The sequence below is a fragment of the Lacerta agilis genome, chromosome 5 (assembly GCF_009819535.1).
Source record: "Lacerta agilis isolate rLacAgi1 chromosome 5, rLacAgi1.pri, whole genome shotgun sequence".
In the NCBI taxonomy this organism is placed as follows: domain Eukaryota; kingdom Metazoa; phylum Chordata; class Lepidosauria; order Squamata; family Lacertidae; genus Lacerta; species Lacerta agilis.
Window position 1 is genome coordinate 89,213,886 of NC_046316.1, and position 23,041 is coordinate 89,236,926.

General features: G+C 45.6%; 1 protein-coding gene across 1 annotated transcript; it reads right to left on the minus strand.

The window, feature by feature from the left end:
• Nucleotides 1-1,258: 1,258 nt before the first annotated feature.
• On the minus strand, nucleotides 1,259-22,463 carry PSMD2 (proteasome 26S subunit, non-ATPase 2). The gene is made up of 21 exons (XM_033150790.1): nucleotides 22,305-22,463; nucleotides 20,746-20,802; nucleotides 19,757-19,921; nucleotides 19,173-19,294; nucleotides 18,237-18,461; nucleotides 16,760-16,918; nucleotides 15,960-16,104; nucleotides 14,633-14,693; nucleotides 12,865-13,011; nucleotides 11,654-11,760; nucleotides 11,210-11,337; nucleotides 11,039-11,126; nucleotides 9,602-9,764; nucleotides 9,380-9,481; nucleotides 9,135-9,280; nucleotides 7,449-7,532; nucleotides 6,105-6,273; nucleotides 5,057-5,151; nucleotides 2,829-2,955; nucleotides 1,815-1,933; nucleotides 1,259-1,575 (listed from the first exon to the last, which is right to left on the minus strand). The coding sequence occupies exons 1-21, from the start codon at nucleotides 22,461-22,463 to the stop codon at nucleotides 1,393-1,395; spliced, it is 2,751 nt and encodes a 916-aa protein (XP_033006681.1). The 3' UTR covers nucleotides 1,259-1,392.
• Between the last annotated feature and the right edge of the window lie 578 nt (nucleotides 22,464-23,041).

Genomic DNA, 23,041 nt, shown 5'->3' on the forward strand with positions numbered 1-23,041 from the left:
GTACTCAGATACAGCATCTGTCTCAACCTCAGAGGGGCTGGAGGACCCAACACACATCTAACCAATGTCCAGGGGGCACAGCAGTATTTAAATTCTAAAAACAGCTGTCACCATGTGCCATCTTGCATCATCTTGCCTTTATCAGCCTCCCAAGATGCCAGCTTCCACCCACTGCACTCTGCCCTCATTTTGACATCTGTGCTGCTAATGCTGGGACAAGCTGATGCCAAATCAGCCCCTCAACACTTCTCTGGTGAATTAATGTGGAGATGGGGATGCCATAGGCTACAGAGGCAACCAAGGGCCAGACAAGACCTTTAGACTTTGTGCTCAAGAGTGCTGCTGTAGTCCAGCACATTTTGAGCAGAAACGTTTCTTCAGGCAAATCCACTTCATCTGAATCTGTAAAAATGTAAGATAGCACAGCAGCACCATATGATTTTCAAATGAAGTTTCCCTTGAGTTCATATCTAGCACACAAAAGATTGCAGCCGTTTAATAGCTCGCGCATACATGGTCTCCCCTTGTTTCTTCCAGGTCCTCAGCCCCAAATACTTTTCCGTGGCTGGAAATGTGATTCTGCCATTCTATCTCTTTGTTTATTCATATTAGAAAACAAAGTGAATGAAAAACTGCATCCTTCACTTGAACTGCTGCCTTTCTTTACTAGAGAAATGCAGCCACTTTATTGGTCTGGAAGGATGTGACAATATTCTGTGAATTAATCCTGGGTAGTGTGGGAGCCACAGCAGAACAATTTCTGCAAGAGTCTTGCATTTTTAAAGACCTGCGCTTACCACCAAGCTAGAAGGCATGCTGGCAACGTGGAGTGACCCTGTAATCAAAGCAGGGGGACAGGATAGGACACAGATAAGACTTGGAATCTTCCAATGGCTAGGGGCCTTCAGCCCTCTGCCCAGTTTTGTTGTAATCTATAGACCTCTGTAGCCTGTGTTCTCGAGGGAATCCTTTCTTTTCAAGCATTACAATCTTCGCCAAATAGTTTTCCAGCTGTCAAAACCACCCAAGTTCTCCTTGCCCTTTTCAAGTGTAGTGATAAATATGAGACACTTTGTTCAGTCATCGATAGATGTCAGCTACACAAACCTCTTAATAACAGTGTCCAGGTTGCTCCTGGAAGACTACAGGCATCCCAACCAGTTTACAACCTACCTTCCCTATTCCTAAGTAAAGACCAAGGGATTTCTGGTTACCTCCGTTCTACAGATAGGAAGATCAGAACAGAACAAACGGGAAGCCAAATTAACTCCGGTCAATTTATTTTCCTAAGAAGAGCTCCTTCTGTAACAAAAAAGATGGAGGAGGCTAGTCCCTCCTCACAGTGCCGCATCATACTTCCCACTCCCACCCCACCCCAAAACCTCAGGCAATTCAGACATCATAGTTGGGATTCTTGCGAAGAATAACAAAGCCCTCCAGAATGGGTGTCACTGGCAAGTGCTCCTCTGTGGCCAGCTCTGCCCGCTCACCATGGGCCAGCAGCACTGGTGTTGTGTGGGTCTGGAAGCCAGTGATAGTCTTCGGTTTGCCTGCCTGGCCCACCACATCCACCGCCTGAGAGGAAGGCCAGAGGTTAGTGCTAGTGAACAGGGAAGTTGCTCCCCCAACCCTCTGGTCCAGGGTTTCCTTAGCCCCAATCAAGCCTTCAGGGAAGCCAGGAAACAAAAGAGCCCCAGATCCCCATTCTCCACGAAGCCTACCCATAGTAACCCATGAACAGCCGAAGTCCAGTGCCCCATGGGATCCCCAAGCAAAGCAGGGACCCTCCCAGCTACTGTTCAGAGCCTACTTACCTGCCCCACTCTCACAGACACTGGCAGGGGGCGCAACTCCTCGTCAAAGGTAACAAGCATGCGTGGCTGCATGGCAGCCACAAGGCCATACAGTACATAGTGGGACTTCCCCAAAATTACTAGAAGAGAAAGGAAAACATAAGTCAAGGCTTGCAGAGACTGGTCCACTAAGGAAGTTTCCCTTATTCAATCCAATGGTGCTCTCATACTTGATTAGATCTGTTCACTAGTAGAAGGCAGAGACAAATTCTGGGGATCAATGAACCACATTTTTTAAAAAATATAGTCTATCTATTGATTCAACCACCATTTTGATGCACAGTAATATAGAACAGAAATATCATTATCTTCCTTTGATCATCAACAGCACTTTCTCACTTTTTATTTAACTAGAACACAAAAAGTACATGGTCCTCATCAGCCAAGCAAGCTCTTCTCAGCAAAAGACAAAAGATAGCATTTACCATATTTCTCTGTCTTTCTCCAAGTGGCAATTTAAATGTGCATGTGCTATTCTCTACTGCCACTGGGTATATGAATTTTGCACTTTGTCATCTATACTCCAGTACAAAACCGAAGCAGGATTATGGCCCAGAAGCCTAGGCTCAGACACATACGAAGGAATCCTTTATGTATGTCAGAACAATGACCCACCGAACTGGATAACTGTCAAGCCTGACTGACGAAAGCTCTCCAGGATCTCAGGCTAAAGAGAAAGGAGAATTCTAGGAGCACTGAATTTAGGATCTTGTGTACTAAGGCTTCTCCCTTGCAGCTATGTGGATCTCTAGAGGAAAGGAGTTCCAGAATTAGACATCTAGAACTCCTCCACTTACTCTCAACTGTTCACATCTGAATGATGGCTGCAAACAGGGGCCAAAAACATTTAATGATGGCACCTGTCTCCAGTAAAAATGAAATAGTCTCTTAAGCACTGAAAAGTAATTAATTCCAGAGTTCACCATTAGAGGGGCCAGCCAATTATACTCCCCAACTCCAGGGGGCAATACTTACTGTTACGGACATCCAGGAAGGACACCAGCACAGTCAACAAGCCTGCCACAGCTACCTGGCTCATGAGCTGCCGATCACTGTGGTAAGGACAGAGAGTGAGGGTCCCTTTCCCAAGGTGTGTCAGGCCCTGCATAGCAAGCAGAAAATATATTGGTGATGGGGAAATCCATGGCTGAGACCAAAGGACCACTCACAAGCAGTCTTGAGGTTCATTCACCTGAAATGTGGGATATAAACCTAACATTTAATAAATACCAAACATTTGGCTATTCGGGACTTGTTGTCACTATGTAAGGAGTGTAAGAAGTCAGCAGCGTGTACGCATTATCATTACAAACTGCTACCATAGATCTGCTCCGAGTACCCGCTGGTGGTGCTTCACCAACCCCTGCAGACCTGCTCCCTTTCCCTCCACCCTCTCTCCTTGCTTTCCTTCCTTCTACAGAAAGATAACCCTCCTCACCATGACAGAGATACAGGTCACAGCAGGGACTGTTTGGAAATGCAAGTCCCAAGACTCCAAATAATTTTCACAGACTGAAAAGCTTTTGTGCAGTACTATATTGCATCATTATTATATTTTTGTTGTTGTTGTTGTTGTTCAGTCGTTCCCGACTCTTCGTGACCCCATGGACCAGAGCACACCAGGCACGCCTATCCTTCACTGCTTCTCGCAGTTTGGCCAAACTCATGCCAGTCGCTTCGAGAACACTGTCCAACCATCTCATCCTCTGTCGTCCCCCTCTCCTTGTGCCCTCCATCTTTCCCAACATCAGGGTCTTTTCTAGGGAGTCTTCTCTTCTCATGAGGTGGCCAAAGTACTGGAGCCTCAACTTCAGGATCTGTCCTTCTAGTGAGCACTCAGGGCTGATTTCTTTAAGAATGGATAGGTTTGATTTTGCAGTCCATGGGACTCTCAAGAGTCTCCTCCAGCACCATAATTCAAAAGCATCAATTCTTTGGTGACCAGTCTTCTTGATGGTCCAGCTCTCACTTCCGTACGTTACTACAGAGAAAACCATGGCTTTAACTATACGGACCTTTGTCCGCAAGGTGATGTCTTTGCTTTTTAAGATGCTGTCTAGGTTTGTCATTGCTTTTCTCCCAAGAAGCAGGCGTCTTCTAATTTCGTGGCTGCTGTCACCATCTGCAGTGATCATGGAACCCAAGAAAGTGAAATCTCTCACTGCCTCCATTTCTTCCCCTTCTATTTGCCAGGAGGTGATGGGACCAGTGGCCATGATCTTAGTTTTTTTGATGTTGAGCTTCAGACCATATTTTGCGCTCTCCTGTTTCACCCTCATTAAAAGGTTCTTTAATTCCTCCTCACTTTCTGCCATCAAGGTTGTATCATCAGCAAGCTGCTTGATTTCTAATTGCTCTTTTCTATACATCCCCCTAAACTCCCATTCAGGGTTGCAAATGCAGCATGATCCTATGAGCGCTTGATGCATGGGCAATGCTTGTGGAAATCTTGAAAGACGGAAGGGTGTAGCTGAACATGGTCCGCATGATTCAGAGCAGGGTCTTTGGTGTTCTGCACAGCCCCTTGCTCCACCCAATGACAAGCAGAAGCAGATTACACAGTGCAAAAATAGTGTAAATCTGCCCAATCTGCATAGTTTTTTACAAGTCACAGACTGCCTTGATGCACTATTATTATTTTACTGCCTTTTCTTGCAGTTAGTCTTTAAAATGCCACGGGCACTGACAGCACTGGAAAAATATTATTCGGAAAACAACACGACGGAGGCAAAACTTAGATGGGGGGTTTTTCAAATACATTTCTCTCCTTTGAGAAAAAAATGCACCTGTCTTCTGGTAACATTTAGTGGGGATGGAAGCACACCAAGGGGAATGAAAATCAGCACAGCAAAACACACAACAATCCTATACAGACACCCCTGAACACACACCTCTGCAGCCCCCCTTCCGCCACTGCTGCAAAACCCTGCAGCCGTACTTCAAAGCAAGCCCATTAGCAACCCTAACATAGTCCTGCTGCTGTGAAATCTCTGCCTAGGAATAGTGGCACAGTACAAAAGCAGAACAAAAACCCACCTATGCTAAATTTCAGGTCTCATCAAAAGTCACTATTTCTGCTGAGAATGTTAATCACAGATACAGCCTAATAATAATATTTGGTATGTTCATCTAGCTGTTTAACAACTCTAAAGTTAACAATACTTCCCATTAGCTTGGGGCAGAGTTTAAGCTGAGCCACTTACCTGGGCCAACCGCACCATGAAGAGGTTATTGGGATCCTTGGCATGATACTGTGCCAACTGTCGAAGCATCGCAGCCAGGCGGGCATTATTGGTACCTGTGGGGTCCGGAAAGGAGGGATCAGGAAGCAACTAAAGCGAAAAAGGCCAAGCTCCCACAATCACTTTCTGGGTAGGACAGGGGACTGCAGTTGCGAGCAAGGGGGACTAGACAAAATGAAAAGGTATGCACGGGGAGGCTCCACAGGGAGTGCAACTTAGGGCATGTAAAGGGGCCTGCAGGGAGGTACAGCCCTTAATCTCCCATCGCAGAAAGATCCAAAAGATTTTAGCTTTGTTATTGCACATATTTTAACTCATGTTTAATGGGGGAGAAGAAACACTAGAGTGGATGTATACAGGGGCACTGAGGTCCCCATTTTTGCAGTTTGTTTTCATTTTAGTTTGTTTTCACATGCAAGAGCCCAGCATCTGCAGGTATGGCCAGGAGAGACCGCCACCTGAAACCCTGCAGCATCACTGCCAGCCAGAGCAGACAAGACCAAGCCAGATGAGCCAATGGTCTGACCATGTGTACAGCAGCTTCCTGTGATGCTGTGCAAAAATAAATTCTTAGGTTTTTAAAGTGCCAAAAAATACTTTCTCTGAAATAGACTTAACACTGTGTCAGAAGTGAGCCGGCAGTAAATCACACCATTCAAAGTTGGAGTTAACTCTTTATCAGCAAGAACACGATCTGCACAGACTGGGTGGGTTGTCAGGCCTAATGAGCACAACAGCTCCTCCCTGGCTGGTCTTGCCCCATGGATCAGTTGCCAAGACTGCAAGTCCCCGCCTCCCTATAGCCACCTAAATTCCCGCCTCTCCAGGTCTTTCCCCCAAGCAATCGAAGACTGTGCCTGCATGAATCCAACCTCTCCTCTGCACTTGTCAATGCTGTATTCTAAACACCAGAGCATTCTGGATCGTCAGAAGGCATTTCAGACCAACTGCAGGGATTCCCCATTGGCCCATGGCCTGCACAGTCACCCAAGATTCTGGACGTGCTTACCGCTGCCTACCATGCCCATGGCAAAGATAGAGTTGTAGGACACTTCTGGGTCAGCATCATGGGAAAACTTGCTGAGGGTGTCGAGGATGTTGAGACGGGGGTTAGACACAGAGATGAGGGCCAGGGCTAAGGGGACAGCTCGGCGAAGAGTGGGTTCCCCATACCGCAACTGTAGAAGGAAGAGGAGAAGGTTAGGCCACTGAGGCCAGGATGCAGAGCACTATGCACACTCTGACACATACAACCAAAGACAAAAGTGCGGCCCTTCTGAGGGTTGCAGCAGCAGTCCAAGAGGCATCAGAGCATCCACCAGCTGCCAGAGTAACAAAAAGTAACTCCAAACTCTTTGCAGAAGGGCTTCACACAGACAATATGTAGCAACCATCCAGTTTATCCAGAGAGAAAGCAAAGCTAAAGTCTCGACAATCTGTTAGATGCAAAGCTTTGTAGTTTCAAACTGCAACTCCTGCCCCTGCTAAATTCTCAGGAATGCAATGTTCATTTAGGTTCACAGCTCACACCCTGCATACGGCTGGCAGATCAGGGATGAGAGCAGTGCAGCTCATAGGGGCAGCAGCAGTAGTATTTCCTTGGCTGAGGTCACCCTCCCTTTATAGTGGTGCACCAGAGTGCAGACCACCCAGCAAGCCTGTATAAATTGTGATCTGAACCAGGGCCAAGAAATGTTTTGGAACACATGGAATGTAGATCTTGGAACTTGCAGGCAATGAACGGGATAGGACAGACTTTCACTTTGTTCCCCAGTGTCAGTGCAGTCCCTTAGGAGACACATTTCCAGTTCAGAATTCTTCTCTCAGGGTAGACTTAATACATCTAGCTGTATTACACACAAACACCAAAAAAAGGCATGTTGAAGCAATACATTCCTAGGCAACTAGGGACTTTCCAGAGACCTAGCCTGATCTGCATTATTCACACAAGACAGATTTTTTTTTGTCAAAAGGTGCTCTGTCCTCTACCCCACCCTTCCAACGAACAGTATTTCCCTTGTCATGACTTAATGGTAGGTGCTGCTCAAATTTAAGAGCAAACCAATCCCTTATTTGTAGGGCTAAATGAAGAATATGGCTTGTAATCCTGGATGTCTTCTCTCATTTCCATTAGTCCTACAAAACTATTTCAAAATTGTGGCAAACTTGGCTCCACTGAGAAAGGAATTTAGACAAGGGGTTGGAACAGCAGGCAAGATTATTCTGTTTTTCAGTTCAGACTACAGCAGGGCTGGCCAATGACACAGAACGATCCCTGGCTGCACACTGGATCCCAAGTGGCAATATTTGCCCCTAAATGGAGAGATCATTTCCCCCACACCATCCTACTCACCAAGTGACCGAAGGTGCGCAGAGCCATCTCGGCCCCAATCTCTTCCCCCATAGCGATGAGTGCAATCCCCAGTACCGCTACACCCTGCAGACGGAAATACAAATTCTGAAACCACAGGATACCTTGTGACATGGATGAAACACATTTTCCCTAAAGCTAACTTCCCAACTTCCTCAAGCAAGGCCACCGTAAGACTGCCCCAGAGCTTTTTATTGTGAGAGTAAGAAAGAAAAAATGTTTCCCAGGCTAGTACTAACTTGACAGTCAAATCTGTCAGTCCAGTTCTGGCTCGTTGCTGTCCATTCAGGACTCTTTATTCCACAGTTGCACAAACACGCAAGTTGCAATATGCAATGCAATATGCAGAGAATCTCAGCCTTAAAGGTTACATAGGCAACACACCACATAGTATTGGGTCCCAAGGAGGAGCTTCTGTTGATAGGGGAGAGTCTTCAGTGCCCCATATGGCCCTCCCCATGACTAGCAGAATTAAATCACATTTCGCCAAACAGGAAGGCGACACCATCCAATTGGGCAATAAAATATTAGCAGCTAGTATTTTGAAGAAAGGCTATGGCTCAGTGGTAAAGCACCTGTTTACAAACAAGCTCAATCCATGGTATCTCCCAACTAGGGCTGGTAGTGTCCCTAGTTTCAAATCCTGGAGTCACTGCCAGTAAGTGTCAACATCCAGTATAATGCAGCTTCCTATATTCCTACAACCATGACCAAGTGCTTTCAAATACTCCATGGAGTGAAAAAGCACCCTTGTGCTGATTTCAAGATGAGGAAAGGACATACAGTCATACCTCGGGTTGCAAACATGATCCGTGCAGGAGGCACGTTCGCAACCTGCAGCGTCGCGTCTGCGTGCACACACATGGCGACGCCATTCAGTGCTTCTGTGCACATCTTTTTGTGGTTCTGCGCATGCACGAGCACCAAAACCTGGAAGTAACCCATTCTGGTACTTCGATGCGGTCCGCAACCCGAAAACGTGCAACCCGCAGCGTTCGTAACCCGAGGTATGACTGTAATTGAGGACACTATAACCAGCTGCAAATTATCAGCAATTTCTTCTCAGTTAGGAACAAGGACCCACACTTCTGGGCTGGTACAACCAAAACTGCACTTTAAGACCAGCTTTTGGTGTTGATTGTTACCATGCATATACAATTCTACAACCCTACAAGCAAATAACCCATGACATTTGTTCAGGATTTATTTTTTCATCATTTCTGAACATATCACTAAGTTGGTGGTTTCATTTCAAGCACAAACCCAAGGCAACAATTTATAATTGTTTAACCAGACTTTTTTTTTGTCTTGTTGCACAGTTAATCCCAATGCCTAGGTGCAAAATCACCTTTGTCTATGCAGCTGTCAGCCCATCTGTCTAGGTTGGGAGTACAGGAATCAACCTTATACCAAGGCCAAACTGTTTGACCAACCAAGTTGAATCAGTTCCGACAGGCAGTGGCTTTCCAGGGTCTCAGGCAGAGGCTCTTTCCCATCATTGGCTATTTGTTGTTTTGAGTAAAAATGCCAGGGATTGAGCCTGGGAACCTCTGCGCACACAGCAGGTGCCACATGTTTGCCTTGCCCACCAGCTCCTGTTATCCCACTCACAGCATCTGAGGGGGGGGGGCCTCTCGTCTTTTCTCAGACCTGGAACCTTTACCCTACCTGATGGGCCCCCATGTCGGCAGAGTTCTCTTTTTTCTCCTTGTCCTTTTTCTCTTTCTTCTCTTTCTCTTCTTCCTTCTCTTTGGAGTCAAAATGCTCACTACAGATGTGGAGAAGCTGTTGCACCTTCAGCACATTGCCGGATCCTGGAGGAAAAATCCAAGACCATGAGTAAAATGGGACTGGGGCCTCCAACACCCAGTTCTCTCCACAAGCAGCCAGAACAACGCTGAGCCCAGACTCACCTGCATAGGCACAGATGTCTACCAGCGTGTTGGCAAAGCTGCGGAAGGGCTCCGACACGACCTGCAGTGCTGCCAGGATTGCTTCAATGGCCTCACCCTTTCCTGTAGGAAATATCACAACAGCAGCTCAAGAGAAGCCCGAAATACTGACCAGAGACCCTTCCTCCTCAGTACACGTGCATGCCTGACACCCACAGATCTGGCTATAGTGAATGTGCTTACCAAGGTGGTTCAAGCCCAAGCCAAGAGGTAGCCATCTGGCATAAGTGTCCTTCAGCTCCGTCTCAGATTTCTCCATGATGGTTTGGAGGATGGTGGAGGTAACATCTCCATTGCATGAGCCCACAGCAATCATTCCGCAAGCCAGGGCTGTCACACCGGCCACCTGGGGAGAACAATAGTGTCACACCAAAATCCTTGCAGCTGGAAAAGACAAGAAGGGCCTGCTAGATCAGGCCACTGGCTCGGCTATGCCTACAGCACCCTGTTTTCACAGTGGCCAACCAGATGCCTGTGGGAAGCCCCAAAGCAGGACCTGAGCGCAACAGCCCTCCCCCCCACCCATGGTTCTCAACAACTGGAATTCAGAGGTGTATTGTAAGCAGCATCCTGAAGGAGAACACAGAGGGAAAGTTATCCACCAGATTCCTGCAAAGCAGTGCTACTTCCCAAGAGCCAAATCACTGAAACACCTGCTCATTGATATTCGCCTGCAGCACACAAAGGGAAGAATATGCATGGCAACTTTCTCCTTTTTCAAAGTGATAGCCGCCAATCTATCAGGGTAAGGTCTGAAGCAACCATTAAAACCAGTCACAAATTACTGGACTGAGCAGTGGAAACTAGGAAACACATCATTTCACGGGTTCAGCATTCCCTGGTTTCCTCAAGGTTTATATAGCTTTGCTGTGCCCCTGAACAAACCACTACAGATGGGATTTCAGGTAGCCAAGAACTCTTGACCCATTCCACGTGAGAAGAAGAGTGTCAAGATCATCTTTCAAACCTAGACTTGACATATATTGGGCATTCAGAACCTCAAGGTTACACAACTCCTAGGCTGGCCTTGAGCATTGTTTGCCCACTGCCTGCTGCATGGCAAACATGTTTAAGTGGGTTGCGAAGACATCCACACTTCAGGGTCTGTGTTTCTGCAAACTTAAGAAATGGATAAACCTCTTCACTAATCCTTCCAAGCCAAGAGAGTCAAGCAGAAGGCTCTCCACAGGGATGCTTGTGGAGTCCTGTGCATCTTTAAAGTTGTACTAACTTCCTATCAAAATTTGATTTTGCTGGGCGACATGCTGAGGGCATTGGGATATGAACCTCCCCCTTCCCATGGTCACTTGGAGAGGTCTTGGCCCACCTGCCTCCTCATTATCAACAGGTTAGACCAACAGGCTTTTACTAGGTTACTTAGCTTTTAGATCCAACATTCTGTTTTGGACTCTGGGAAGAACACACCCCAATATTACAACATAAAAGTCTGAGTCAACTAAATGGCCCTCAGCCATTCACACAAAGACAAACTCCAAGCTAGAGCACAGAAACTCTGCATCTAATTGCCTTCTACACTCCATGAAAAACACAGCCCCACCCATCCACCCCTGGGCAAGCAGCTGACCCAAGCGCAAGATGGCTGTGGTGCTGCTCCCTCACCTCCATGTTGGACTTGGAATCTCCCATTACAGGAAGCAGCAAGGTCAGGACATCTTCTCGATTGGAGCCAGCATACGCCAACCCCAGCCTGCAAGAGAATACCATGTCACTTAAGAGTGATATATGCGATGCTCTGCGGAGAAGGAAATGGAAGCCTAAGCAGGTCCTCACCCAAAGATGGCGCCTATCCTCATGGTGTTGCTATTGTGCAGGACATAGTCCGAGAGCAACGCAAGGGCAGGGTCACACTCGTTCCTCACGCCAGAGTTCACGATACCACAAGCCAGAAGAGCCCCCGACTATAAGACACAAAATAGGAAGTGGGGAGGCACTGTCAAGTACAACGCATGCCATGACAAGCCTATACAGTATCTAGTAAGCTAAAAGGGTTAAACTATCTGGAGGGTGGCATTATGTTAAAGAATGAAGTTCCTGTAACTCGGACGCCTCACATGCCAACCTGATAATGAGTAGAGTCAATACGCAGATAGATGGGACTAGTGGTCTCAGTGTAAAGAAACTTCCTATACTCTTAAGAAGAGTCTGTCTTGTTATTTCGATATGACTGGATTGCTGTGAGCAGTTAACACTCAGGCTGAAAGGAAGGTCACCCACCTTGATGTAGTCTTCTGAGGAATACAGGTACTTGTCAATCTGTGTAAGTCCCCCATCCACATCCCACAACAGGATCATCCCCAGCGAGGCTGCAGCGCTCAGCATCCCTATAAAATAGATGTAAAAGCTTCTTAGGATGAAGATGCACTCTTATAAGAGAATGAGAGGGTGCATGTCTCGTTGCGGTTACGGGAACTTACATTGGGGAAGAAGAAGAAAGGGGTTCAGGATAACTAGGAGGGGCAAGCAGCTATGGCAAAAGCTGCTGAACAGATGATAGCAGTAACCAAAAATATTCCAGGCTTTCAGAGAACGTGTTAAAGTCAAAGAGCCTTAAAGGTCAAGAGGCTAGCCCTTATTTCAAAGCTAGGTGTTTCACATCAAGAGACTTTGGCACAGTGATGTCTTTCAGATGACACATGATCTAACTCAAATACTCTCAGCTGTGCAAAGTCAAACCAACCCCACATCAAATGGTGAGGATTTCACACTTTGAAGAACTAACCCAGGGGGGGAAATGGCTCACGCCTGGGTTGGAGTGAGCAATCTTGACAAGGCAGCAGCAATCTTGTTCGTTTATGCCTTTCCTATTCACATATAAAGTAGGGGGAGGGGTCCCAAGTCTTAAAATGAAAAGGTGTGAGGCACCATCACCCACCACATTCAGAGATCCAGGCTGGGGAAGTAAAGTGCCTGATGTGACAAAGGACGGGGAGACAAAGCAGGGGATGGTTCCACACCTATGCACACATTTCTTTGTAAAAAATTGCTTCCCACCCTCTGCTTTATGGCAGATTGATCTATAATTAAAAGCAATTCCTGGGCCACCTATCCATGCAGATGCCACGAATGAAATATGAAACAAAACAAAAGTGGCTAACCCCTCACCCCTACTTTGGCATGAAGCAACCAATTTAACTGGGCGAATGTCACACATGCAGCACTCCCAGTACCAATGAACGAAATGTACCAAGCACATAACAGCCAAGAGAATTAACTCCAGATTCAAACCTCAGCAATGAAGTCCTTGGCCAAGAGCGCCAAGTTAGAAAGTATAACATACAAAATTATCACCAGGCCCTTGTCAAGGTCATTCAGTCAAATTCTGCCACAGAAAAATAGTAGAGGAGAGCTCTCCAACCACCATCCCCCCCACCCCCACAATGTTCTCCCAAGCAGACCAGCGGCTGCCTGCTCCTCTTCCGACTCACCATGGTCCTTGTTCTTGTACAGCCACTTGTTGCCGTCATCTGTCAGCAGCTTGTCCTGCCCAAAAGCAGCATTCACAAAACCGTTAACAAAGGACGAGGCCAAGTTCATGCGAGCCGAATCCACTTGAGAGCCGCTGCCGCCAAACCCTGAAGGAGCAGAACACACAAGAGGGAGCCAGTTGAGGATGACATACTCCAGTGTCAGCCTAGAACTACTCAAACAGGTCCTCCTCGCAGCCAGCACTGCATTCACACTTCTCCCATTCATCTCACGTGGCAGTCAAGGAAAGACAGCATTTTTGCAAGATGAGCAGTCACCAGCTATTAAAGACACCTACACTTTCTAGCTGAATGATTGCTTAACATAGAAAACTGCATGCAACAATGAAGACAAGACTCAGCATTTTGTTGATTTGGTAAGCCTAAGAGCTCAGGCAGAACTACTTATTTATCAGCTTGGACTATCATAATACCTTGCAAGTGGACTACCCTTGAAAAGTTTGGAACACCCCAGCTCTTACATTTAACAATACCAGATCATCCCTGAGAACTATGCAGGCATTGCTCCAGGTGCCACCACTGCCTATAGTTAATTCTTAAGTTTGTTTTATTCCAAACCCACAATCGTCACAAAATAAATGTGCAAATATTACAGCAAGCAGCAGTTGGAAATTTAAATTGTATCTTAAAAATTGTTGTACAATTGAAAACTTGATATAATTTGGAAGAAAAGCTGGACTGTAGATTTAGAGTATGGTTAAGTGTTTAGGAACTGTGAGAGAATGAGTAAAGACATAAGAGACGATTAATGATTTTTTGTATATGGTAAAATAAGATTTTTTAAGATGTAAAGAAATTACTAAAGATGATTGACAAAGAACGCAGGAAGGGGAGATGAGAGGAAGTCAAGATACAATGTAAAGGATAGAAGTTAATGATAGTATTATAGGTTTTCTTTTTCTTTTTTATGGTTGTATTGTCTTTTTTGTATTTGTTTTAGTTGTTTGTTGTTGTTTAAAAAAGTTTAATAAATTTATTTTAAAAAAAAATACAGCAAGCAACAGTTGGCAGCTTAATAATATTATTCCTGAAAACCCCAAGATCACTGGATGGAGTAACTGAATCTGCTTTTAAATGTTTTTAACTATTTTGGAGTAGACTGTTTTTCTTTTTAAATTATGGGTGTGTTTGCCATCCTGGGCTTCTTTGGGAGGAAGGGCAGGGTATAAACTCAATGAACAGTAGCAATAGCTAAACTCAACCAGACTATCTGCTTACAGTTAGCCTCTAATTAAGAACAGAGCCGTTTCAGCAGTGATAGCTGTGTGGTGGAATTCCCTCCCAAGGGAAGTTTGCCAGGCCCACTCTACTAAGAGCTTCAGAAGCGTGCCTATTTCATAAGGCCTCTTCTAGCTCTGATAAAAGCTCACTGATTTGATGATGTAGGTGCTACATATTACAATGTGTGAATTTTAGAAATTGCTATGATGATCGAGAATTATCAGTCTCAATATGCTATAGATATTGGTATATAAGCTGCTTTGAGTGCCTAAAGACAACAGCTGTATACAAATGAAAATATGCACATTAGCATGTACTTTGTATGACATTTAATATCTAATAGATATGTAACATAGCATGAAACCATTATTATTTACTTTATAAGTGAAATTCCTTTACTGTAACTTGAATAAACTTTGGTTGTGCCATCAGGACCCTGAGGAAGCTGCCTGGATGGCTACCCCACTGCTCTGAATAGAACACTTACGGTTGTTTTCAAGATGGGTTTTGTAAATATCATCTGGCACTTTTGGCTCCATGATGTCCAGCTGGAAGGAAAAGAAGAGGTTATTATTCTTAGCCATACGATGCCACAGCATCATAACATGGCTTTCCTAACTTTACAGGAAAGCATTACAGTGGTACCTCAGTACTCGAATGGCTTGGGCTCCCGAACAAATCGGCTCCTGAACGCCGCAAACCCAGAAGTAATTGTTCTGGTTTGCAAACATTTTTCGGAAGCTGAACGCCTAACACGGCTTCCGATTGAGTGCAGGAAGCTCCTGCAGCCAATCACAAGCCGCACCTTGGTTTTCAAACCATTTTGGGAGTTGAACAGACTCCTAGAACGAATTATGTTCGAGAATCAAGGTACCACTGTATAGCTCATCTCCACTGTGGACCAATCAGTTGCCATGATACACATTTTGCAAAAAAGGCTGAATGCCATTTTTCAGAAACCATGCTTCAGATCAGCCCACCCCACTCTACCCAAGCAAACTTTCGCTTGATCTCCCAAGTTGTCAGTCCTTTAACCCGTCGCTCTGCAGTGCAGGTGACCTACTTGCAAGCCTGTCTTAGCCTTCTCTTCCTCCCCAGGACACCACAGCAAAACCTCCAATCTAGAGACCAAGGTATGTAAAAAGGATTGAGAAGAAAGATTTCTGCCTCTAATGAGCTTGGGTCCCTGAAGTTGAAATCTGCATCCCAGCCCAGCCCACACAACACTGCAACCCATGGTAATAAATTATTATTATTATCATTACCATTATTATTATCCTCAATTTATTAACTGCCTTCTAAACAACCCTTCCAAGGTGATGTACATTGAAAATAGCTAAGAACATAAAACAAATAATATTATTCCACAGAACAGGGTAAGCCACACTAAAAGCCCTGCTCTGAGTTACTCTGAAGACCTTTGAAACTTGCAGGAGAAACTCTCCCATGGATCACAGCAATCTATTGGGAGTTTAAGGGATAAGGTGGTCTCTCAAGTAACACACCTCTAGTCAGAGGGAATAACTGAATAGCCTATGAGGCAATATGAGGCAAGAACAATAAATTTCAATTTCTGTTTGCAAAAGACAAAGGAAACAAAGTTTCACATGGTTTTCTGTTAAAGTAGACCTCACTGCCTCATTAAGCATCCCCAGACATCTCTAATAAATTTGGTATTTCCAATCAATGTTCACCAATACGCTCCATTCTAAATGTGTCTTCCGCAAATCACCAGAGACAACTGCTCCCCTACATGATCCAATGGTCATTTCCATCCATGAGTGTGAGCTCATAGCAGTCTGCAGGGCACTCACCTCCCTGGCTAGGGCCAGAAAGTTGCTGTTGAGTTGGACATTAGACATGATTTCTGTGAGATCCTCATACTCTTCTACATCCTCACTTAGCTCCAGAAAGACTCCATGGCGACCCAGCATGAAGGCCATTTGCTTTTGAACAACCCTGCAGTAAAGGGCAGAAAATGCAAACATATTAGCACAAGGAACCGTGCATGCAACATTCCATTCCTCACATAACAAGGCTTGCAGAAACCTCACTAGTATCTTCCTAGCTTTCAGCCAACAAAAGAACTATAGACTAGGGGTAGAGCAAGTAATTGGTGTATTTAAGACATCATGGAGATGCCAGGAATGGAACAAGTGAATTTCTGCATGCAAATCAGTTGCTCTACCATTAAACTATGACCTTTCAAGTGTGGCCAGTTTAAGTGGTCATGGCCAATTTTTAATTTTAAAATCAAATTCTGGAGGAACTTTGAGGGGAACGTTTTGGCATCACAAAAGCACAGCAGGGGACGAATGTCAGCGGTCAGCAAAAAAAAAGGGTAATTAAAAAAACCAAATGAAAACTTTGGTAGGGTCACAGAAAACATTTTGAGAACCCAGATGCGGCCTGTGGGGTGCAGTTCATCCACTCCTTGCTTATAAATTCTAAGGCCATTCCCCGCCCTGACCTGTGATTTAAGTGAATATAACCACACCAGCCTTGCTCACTGCATCTGGGTATCTGGCCTTCTCACTACTTATCTGCTCTCCTTTTCCTCCAACAACTTGGACCTCTGTGACAACACCCAGCCCTAGACAAGGTCCCCACATACACATCTTTGCAGGAGATGAAGATGTTCTCTGCCAGTTCCATGTCATTCAGCATGAGAGCCAGGCGCAGGGCTTCTGGGTAGCGATTGAATTTTCGGAAGATGCTGAGGGCACAGCGGAGGAGGGCAGAGTTTTCCGGCTCAGGGACATAGCTAACACAGCTGCAAGAGACAGGGAGGGAGATGATGAAGTTTGGGTGGTATCAACATGGTGGGCAAACCCTTTCCTCAGTAATGGATGAGAAGGCAAACACTACAACATTCGGGGGGACACAGTACCTGTATGCACAGCTAAATATTTGTCATCACACACACACACACCCATTGTTGGAAGCAGCCAGAAATCTCAACAGCTAGTAAATAAGATCCGCCTTTTTTAAGTGTTACCAGACTCAAGGGGCATCCCAGTTCAAATTGTGACAATAAAACACTTAACTTAAAGATGGATTAGCTACACCACAGTGAATATTCAACAAGAACTTCAGTTCTGTGAGCCAAGACAAGAGATCAATTCACTCTGCAGACACTCAAGGCCAAAGCTCCACATTATCTGCCAACTTACATTTCCTATTGTTTATCTGTGAATTTTCCACTGCAAGGGGGTGATGGCACAATTTACAAGAGGGTGAAACAGTGAATGGGAGAAAGGCATTTTACCCTGCCTCCATCCATCACCTTTCCACAAGTCCCCCATTGGGATTTTATTGCCAACAGAGACTTGAAAGCTCAACTGTAGAGAATAGAATGAATTGCACAGGAAAAGAGGTAAGCAAGGGTTAAACCCCCTCCTCCAACTGCCATTTTAGTCCTGTAAATTGTCCCCTACCAAATGATACATTGCAAAGGTGGAGAGATGGGCAGACATTTGGAAACACAAGTTAGCCCATGTGGTTCCAGCCTTCGTTTGAAGTGCCCTGCAGTCAGAATCATAAAGCTGGAATGCAAAGATCAGCTGGCTGTGAAGTAACAGAACAATACCTCCACTTTGAAAGCTCTCCATCTTGTACTCTCTTAACCCTTTACACTTCCCATTCTGCACAACCTCATCTCCTTTTAGCCCTCAGCTGCTGTTTTTCAGATTGTTCTTCTGTGGCCTCCTCTATACCTGCAAATATACTATACCCGCCACTCTTCATCAGGCTGCTCCCCTTCATTTTCCAAGTCCTTCTGTGTGATCCTACAGGGTCTTGGCTAATTATTTGTTGGCATACCAGGTGCCTCTCATGCAGTTACACCTCAAGATCCACAGGCCGGCTTTCTTAGTTCCATAGATTTTATTTAAAAATTAGGTATCCTCTATGTTACCAAGCCAAAGAACTAGATCTCATTATTGCTGTCCTCCACTCAATATTTAAACCAGTCTGTGGAGACAAGAAGGTTCTGAAAACACAAACTTCCTTAAGCCCAAGTCTCCATCCTAGCCCCACAGAGCAGTTCACACACACACACCCCACAGAACCAAACACCACAGTTCCCTCACCTTGTCAGATAGAGGCAGACTTTCGCATAGGCGTTGTCATCAATATATTCCTCCAGCATGTCCATCTGCTCAATCTCCATAAGCAAGTCACAGGCCTCGTGCTCTGCATTGTGTGCCATGTTGTATGGCACGATCTCCTTCACTAGGGTCAGAAGAGAGTCCTTCTGGGTCTTGTCTGCCTCATCTATTTCTTGCCATTCCTTGGCCACCTCACCAGCCAAGTGTCTGTAGAGGGAGAAGCGGGGGGAAGAGTCAAAACAGAAACAGTATTTATTCATCTCTTTTCTGGCAGGATTTATAACCTACGTTTGACCAGCTGTTCTCAAAGCAGGCTGCAAATGAAGCAAAATTGCCAATAAAGTTATAGCAATAGCAATAATAATAACAAATATTATTATAAAAATTCATGTTGTTTAGTGTGGTGGCACCTACTCTTTGGAACTCCCTGCCTATTGAGATCAAGCAAATGCCTTCCTTTTACACTTTCTGGCACCTGCTAAAAAGATTCCCAGGTGCTTAGAAGGTTCAGGTAATTTTAATCTGCTTTAGCATTTTAGCTTTTGTACATTTTAAAGTAGCGTAAATTTATCTTAATTTTATTGTCTTATCTTTTCATAAACCGCTTTTGGGTGTGTGTGTTTTACAATCATGCAATGTATACATTTTATAATTAATTAATTAAATAAATAACTCTTTGAGCCGATAAAAGCTCTTGGCAATGGAAAACAGCACAGAGCTGCTATAAGAATTTGATGAAGCAATACTGTGGAAGCTAAGCTGGTCCACCTAGTTCCTGGATGGGAGATCACCTGGGAACCTTATGCTTGCCTCCTGGAGTTACCCAGAAGGTGGCGTTTCAGTTAATAATAATTAAAATACAAAAAAAAATACACCCCAGAGTTTCAGTAAAGTCAGATATCCCAATTTGTTGCTTACCTGACATATTCATGCCCCCACGAGGCCAAGGGTTCCTGGGATCCTACCAGCCGGTACTTCAGACACTCTCGCTCTCCACTCATTGTCATGGCCAAAACTGATATTATGTCAGCTGCAAATCGCTGTGGGCAGAAAGCAAGTGTTAGAGATGCATCATATGGTCAACCATGAATATGGCTGGTACGAAATTGAAGTACGACAGAACTGAAAATAATATTATAATTTGCATCTTCCTCAGTTCAAAATATAAGAAAGTGTCTTGCTGAATCAGACCAAAGCTGCATCTAATCCAGTACTCCGTTCCCATAGGGGCCAACCAAATACCTAAGGCACAATGCTTCAAGGTAAAGGTTGTTCACTTCTTTCCGAAGAACAAACAACAGCACCAACTCCACTAAATACTAGTCCTCCCACTGCAAAGATAGGAAGTGGGCTTGCAATCCATACCAGAAGGGCTTCCTTCTCTCTTTTCAAATAAATATAATGCACTTGCAATCCACATTTGCTCTTGCAGTGCTGGGAGAGATGAAAGCAAGACTTGATATGACATCTAACACTTTCTCAGGCCAAACAATGTTACATACCTTGTTCTCCCCAGCAGCCATAGCCTCATAGATCTCCTTCAGCTTGCCATAATGTGGCCGCAGAAACTTCAGGGGTTTGGGTACAGAAGTCATGGAGGTTGTGGAAGAGCGGATCTGCCTGCGCAGCTCTTCCAGAGCAGGTCGATAGAGAGCGGTGTCATGCTCCTACAATAAAATCAGTTGCTATCAGGAGTGGGAGGGAATCAAACAACAACACCCAAACACCACTTCCAAGACCGCCTCTTTATATCTAATAAGTGTCAATGTGAGTCAACACACATCTTTGCCACCAGAAACCCACATACAGAGCTCAGTACTGGAAACAGACACAGGTAACTTTTTGCACCAAATAACCTTCTTAAGAACCTGCTCTCCGGTGACGCAAGTGGCACCAGGGAAAGCTTTTTTTTTTTTGTAACAATACCACACATATGGAATACGAGGTGCCTTATCTGAAATTGTAGGTAACAGGATGATTATACCTTTTAATTTGCTGAAGCTTTCAACATGTAGCAAAAGCTAATTTTATCTACTGATGACGTCTACATAAATTGTTCCTTACCTGAGCATTTATTCTGTGATGCTTCATTTTCAGTGCTACTACTTGATCTAATTTGTATATTTCATTTTTTTATTATGAATTAAATTTCTATGCCACCCTTCATCTGAGGATCACAGGGCGATTTACAAAACATTAAAATACAGAATATAGTAGCTAGCAAACAAACAAACCCCACACACAATTTCAAAGGCCATACATTGTTTAATTAGCCAAAGGCCTGGGAGAAGAGAAGAGAAATTGTTTTGACTGGTGGAGGTGGAGTGGGGAGAATGAGGACTGTTACCAACACAGCCTGCAGACTCCACCATGCACTCTACCTTTCCAGAGAGTGACTGCACCACACAGTGATCTGTACTACTGATGTAGAGAAGCATAATGCTTTACTATTTAACTTCCACATGCTCCCAGTCAAGAACAGGGAACTTACCCCCAAGCGCTCCACAAGCATCTCCAGCTCATCCTGTAACTGTTTGTCTTCTTCAGACTGTAAGGAATGAAGGAAAGATGTGAAACTTCAGGCCTCTTGGAAAATCTGTACTGTTGGCGACCATTTTGCACATGTCCAATTGATGATGTGCGGATCCTTTTGGACCCGGAACAGGGCAGAACAGGGGCGAGCTTCTGCACACTCTACCAATACGTGCAGGGGGCAGGAACAGCACCCCCCATGCAAAATTTTCTCCTCCTGTACTAGAAAATCAACTACTGTAGATCTTTCAGTTGCTCTGAAGTGCAACTGATGTTTGCAGCAATATGCAGTGGGAGGGGGTGCTCACTTTCTCCCAGCCCAAAAGATCCTCAGCTGCTAGGCAAAACTGCTGATAAACACTTTCAGAAAAGGGGGGAAGTGACAGGAAGCACTGAGACTGCCTAAAACACCTAGGAAGTTAGTTAAACAGATTTGTCGCCAGCACTGACCTAGATTGACTACCAACTTGAGGGGGCTTTCATTTAAGTTAGATGAAGGACCAGTCTTAATTCTGTGCAATTCCCTTTCCTATTAAGGAATAATGCCATATCTAACCCATTTTCATTTTGCTCACCTAGGAAGAAACCATCAGATCCTAAACTCTTAACACACCCACTCAGGTACATATGCCCAGATACAACCTTCCTGCCCCTAGGGAGAGAAGGAGGGCCTTCCAATCATATTCTCAGCAGAGGGCGGGCAAGCCCACTTCTTACCGTGGCAGTCATAACCCATCCAAAAGTATTGCCAAATACGTAGCACTAATTATTGTCATTAGCATTTTTATTACCTCACCTAAGCAGCTACTAGCTTCACTGAGCAAGTGGTCTCATTTGGCATACCAGGAAAACGTAGGTTGTGAGTGCCCGCAGAAACAACCCTAATTATTTTTATTTGTTTGTTTGTCGCCCATCAGACTGGGTTGCCCCAGTCACTCTAGGCGGCTCAAAACAAAAAAAGCTGTAAAAGCACAATATAAACATCACACACTAAAAACTGGAGAGGGGAGGAAAGAGGGATGAAAACCACATCCCGCTAAGTCCAGCTGTGGCCGCCAGAGGCAAACCACCACACCCTCCCCCAAAAATGTTCCGCTCTGTGCGGAACTCTGCACATGCTCAGAAGCAGCAGGCTTGCCACAGAGCTCTCTCTGCACATGCTGCTTCGCCTCTTCCCACATTCCGGAGCTGACCTTTCCCTGGCATAGCTGTCAACTTTTCCCTTTTCTTGCAAGGAATCCTATTTAGAATATGGGAATTTCCCTTAAAAATAGGGAAAAGTTGACAGCTATGTTTCCTGGCCATCACAGCAGGTCGGAACCCATCGCTGCCCACAAGGGAATTAACTGCGCGCGGGAGGGGGGGGAGGTTGCGGGGTGTTTATTTATGTGGCCCATCCGCCCCCTCGCGAGATCGGGGCCCGACGTCACGCGCCGCCGAGGCGACGTCCGTCCCCGCTAACTCCCGGCTCCGGGCCTGGCGGTGACTCAGCTCGGCTCCCTCCGGCGCAGCGCTCACCAGCTCCTGCTCCTTGTCCCCCACCGAGGCGTTGGGGTCCTTCTTGTCCTTGCTCCACAGTGCCGCCGGCTTGTCGTCCCCGCCGCCGGGGCCCGGCCCTCCCCCAGACTGAGACCGCCTCTGGCAACTGCTGCTGCCTCCGCCGCCGCCGTCCTCCATCGCCGAACGCTTCCTCTGAGGGAACGGGAGAGGAGCTGCGCAGGCGCGAGGTGGGGAAGGGTGGGGCCTAGGCGGCCCAATCCGCGGCGCGATAAGTTAAAAAAAAATGAAAAAGAGTGGCGGAGCGCTGGCGCCGAGTGACGCGTTACGTTACGAGGCAGAAAAGCCGGGGGAAGTAAGGCAGGGAAGGGGAGGAGCCTGGCGAGCAGGGAGGAGGGGGCGGGGCGACGGCGAAGACCACGTGGAGCTCATTCCGTACCTCCAAGGGGCCGCCCGCTTCCAATTGGCTAAAATTAGAGAACAGTATTTTTTTTAGCACGTGATGCATTTTGTATAATCAGGGTTGCCATATTTCAAAAATGAAGTATTTGAGATACAGTAATTTTTAGGAAATTCACCCCAAAAAAACATGGGTTACCATACGCCCGGGTTTTCACGGACATTGTAACCGATTGTCGGGAAAGCCTTCCGGGTGCTGTTTTCGAAGGGCGAATCCCTTATGTGTCCGGGAAATTCTGGCCGTGCGGCAGCCTATTTGCGTACATATGTACATGTGCAAAGAAAAAAATATTTAATTT

Excerpts from the sequence above, each read along its gene's own strand:
- PSMD2 (XM_033150790.1), bottom strand. The coding sequence starts at position 22,463 with ATGGAGGACGGCGGCGGCGGAGGCAGCAGCAGTTGCCAGAGGCGGTCT. Across the intron at positions 11,127-11,209 it reads AGGATAGGCGCCATCTTTGG|GCTGGGGTTGGCGTATGCTG; the intron begins GTGAGGACCTGC and ends ATTCTCTTGCAG. Across the intron at positions 9,765-11,038 it reads ATTCCAAGTCCAACATGGAG|GTGGCCGGTGTGACAGCCCT; the intron begins GTGAGGGAGCAG and ends TGTTCTCCCCAG.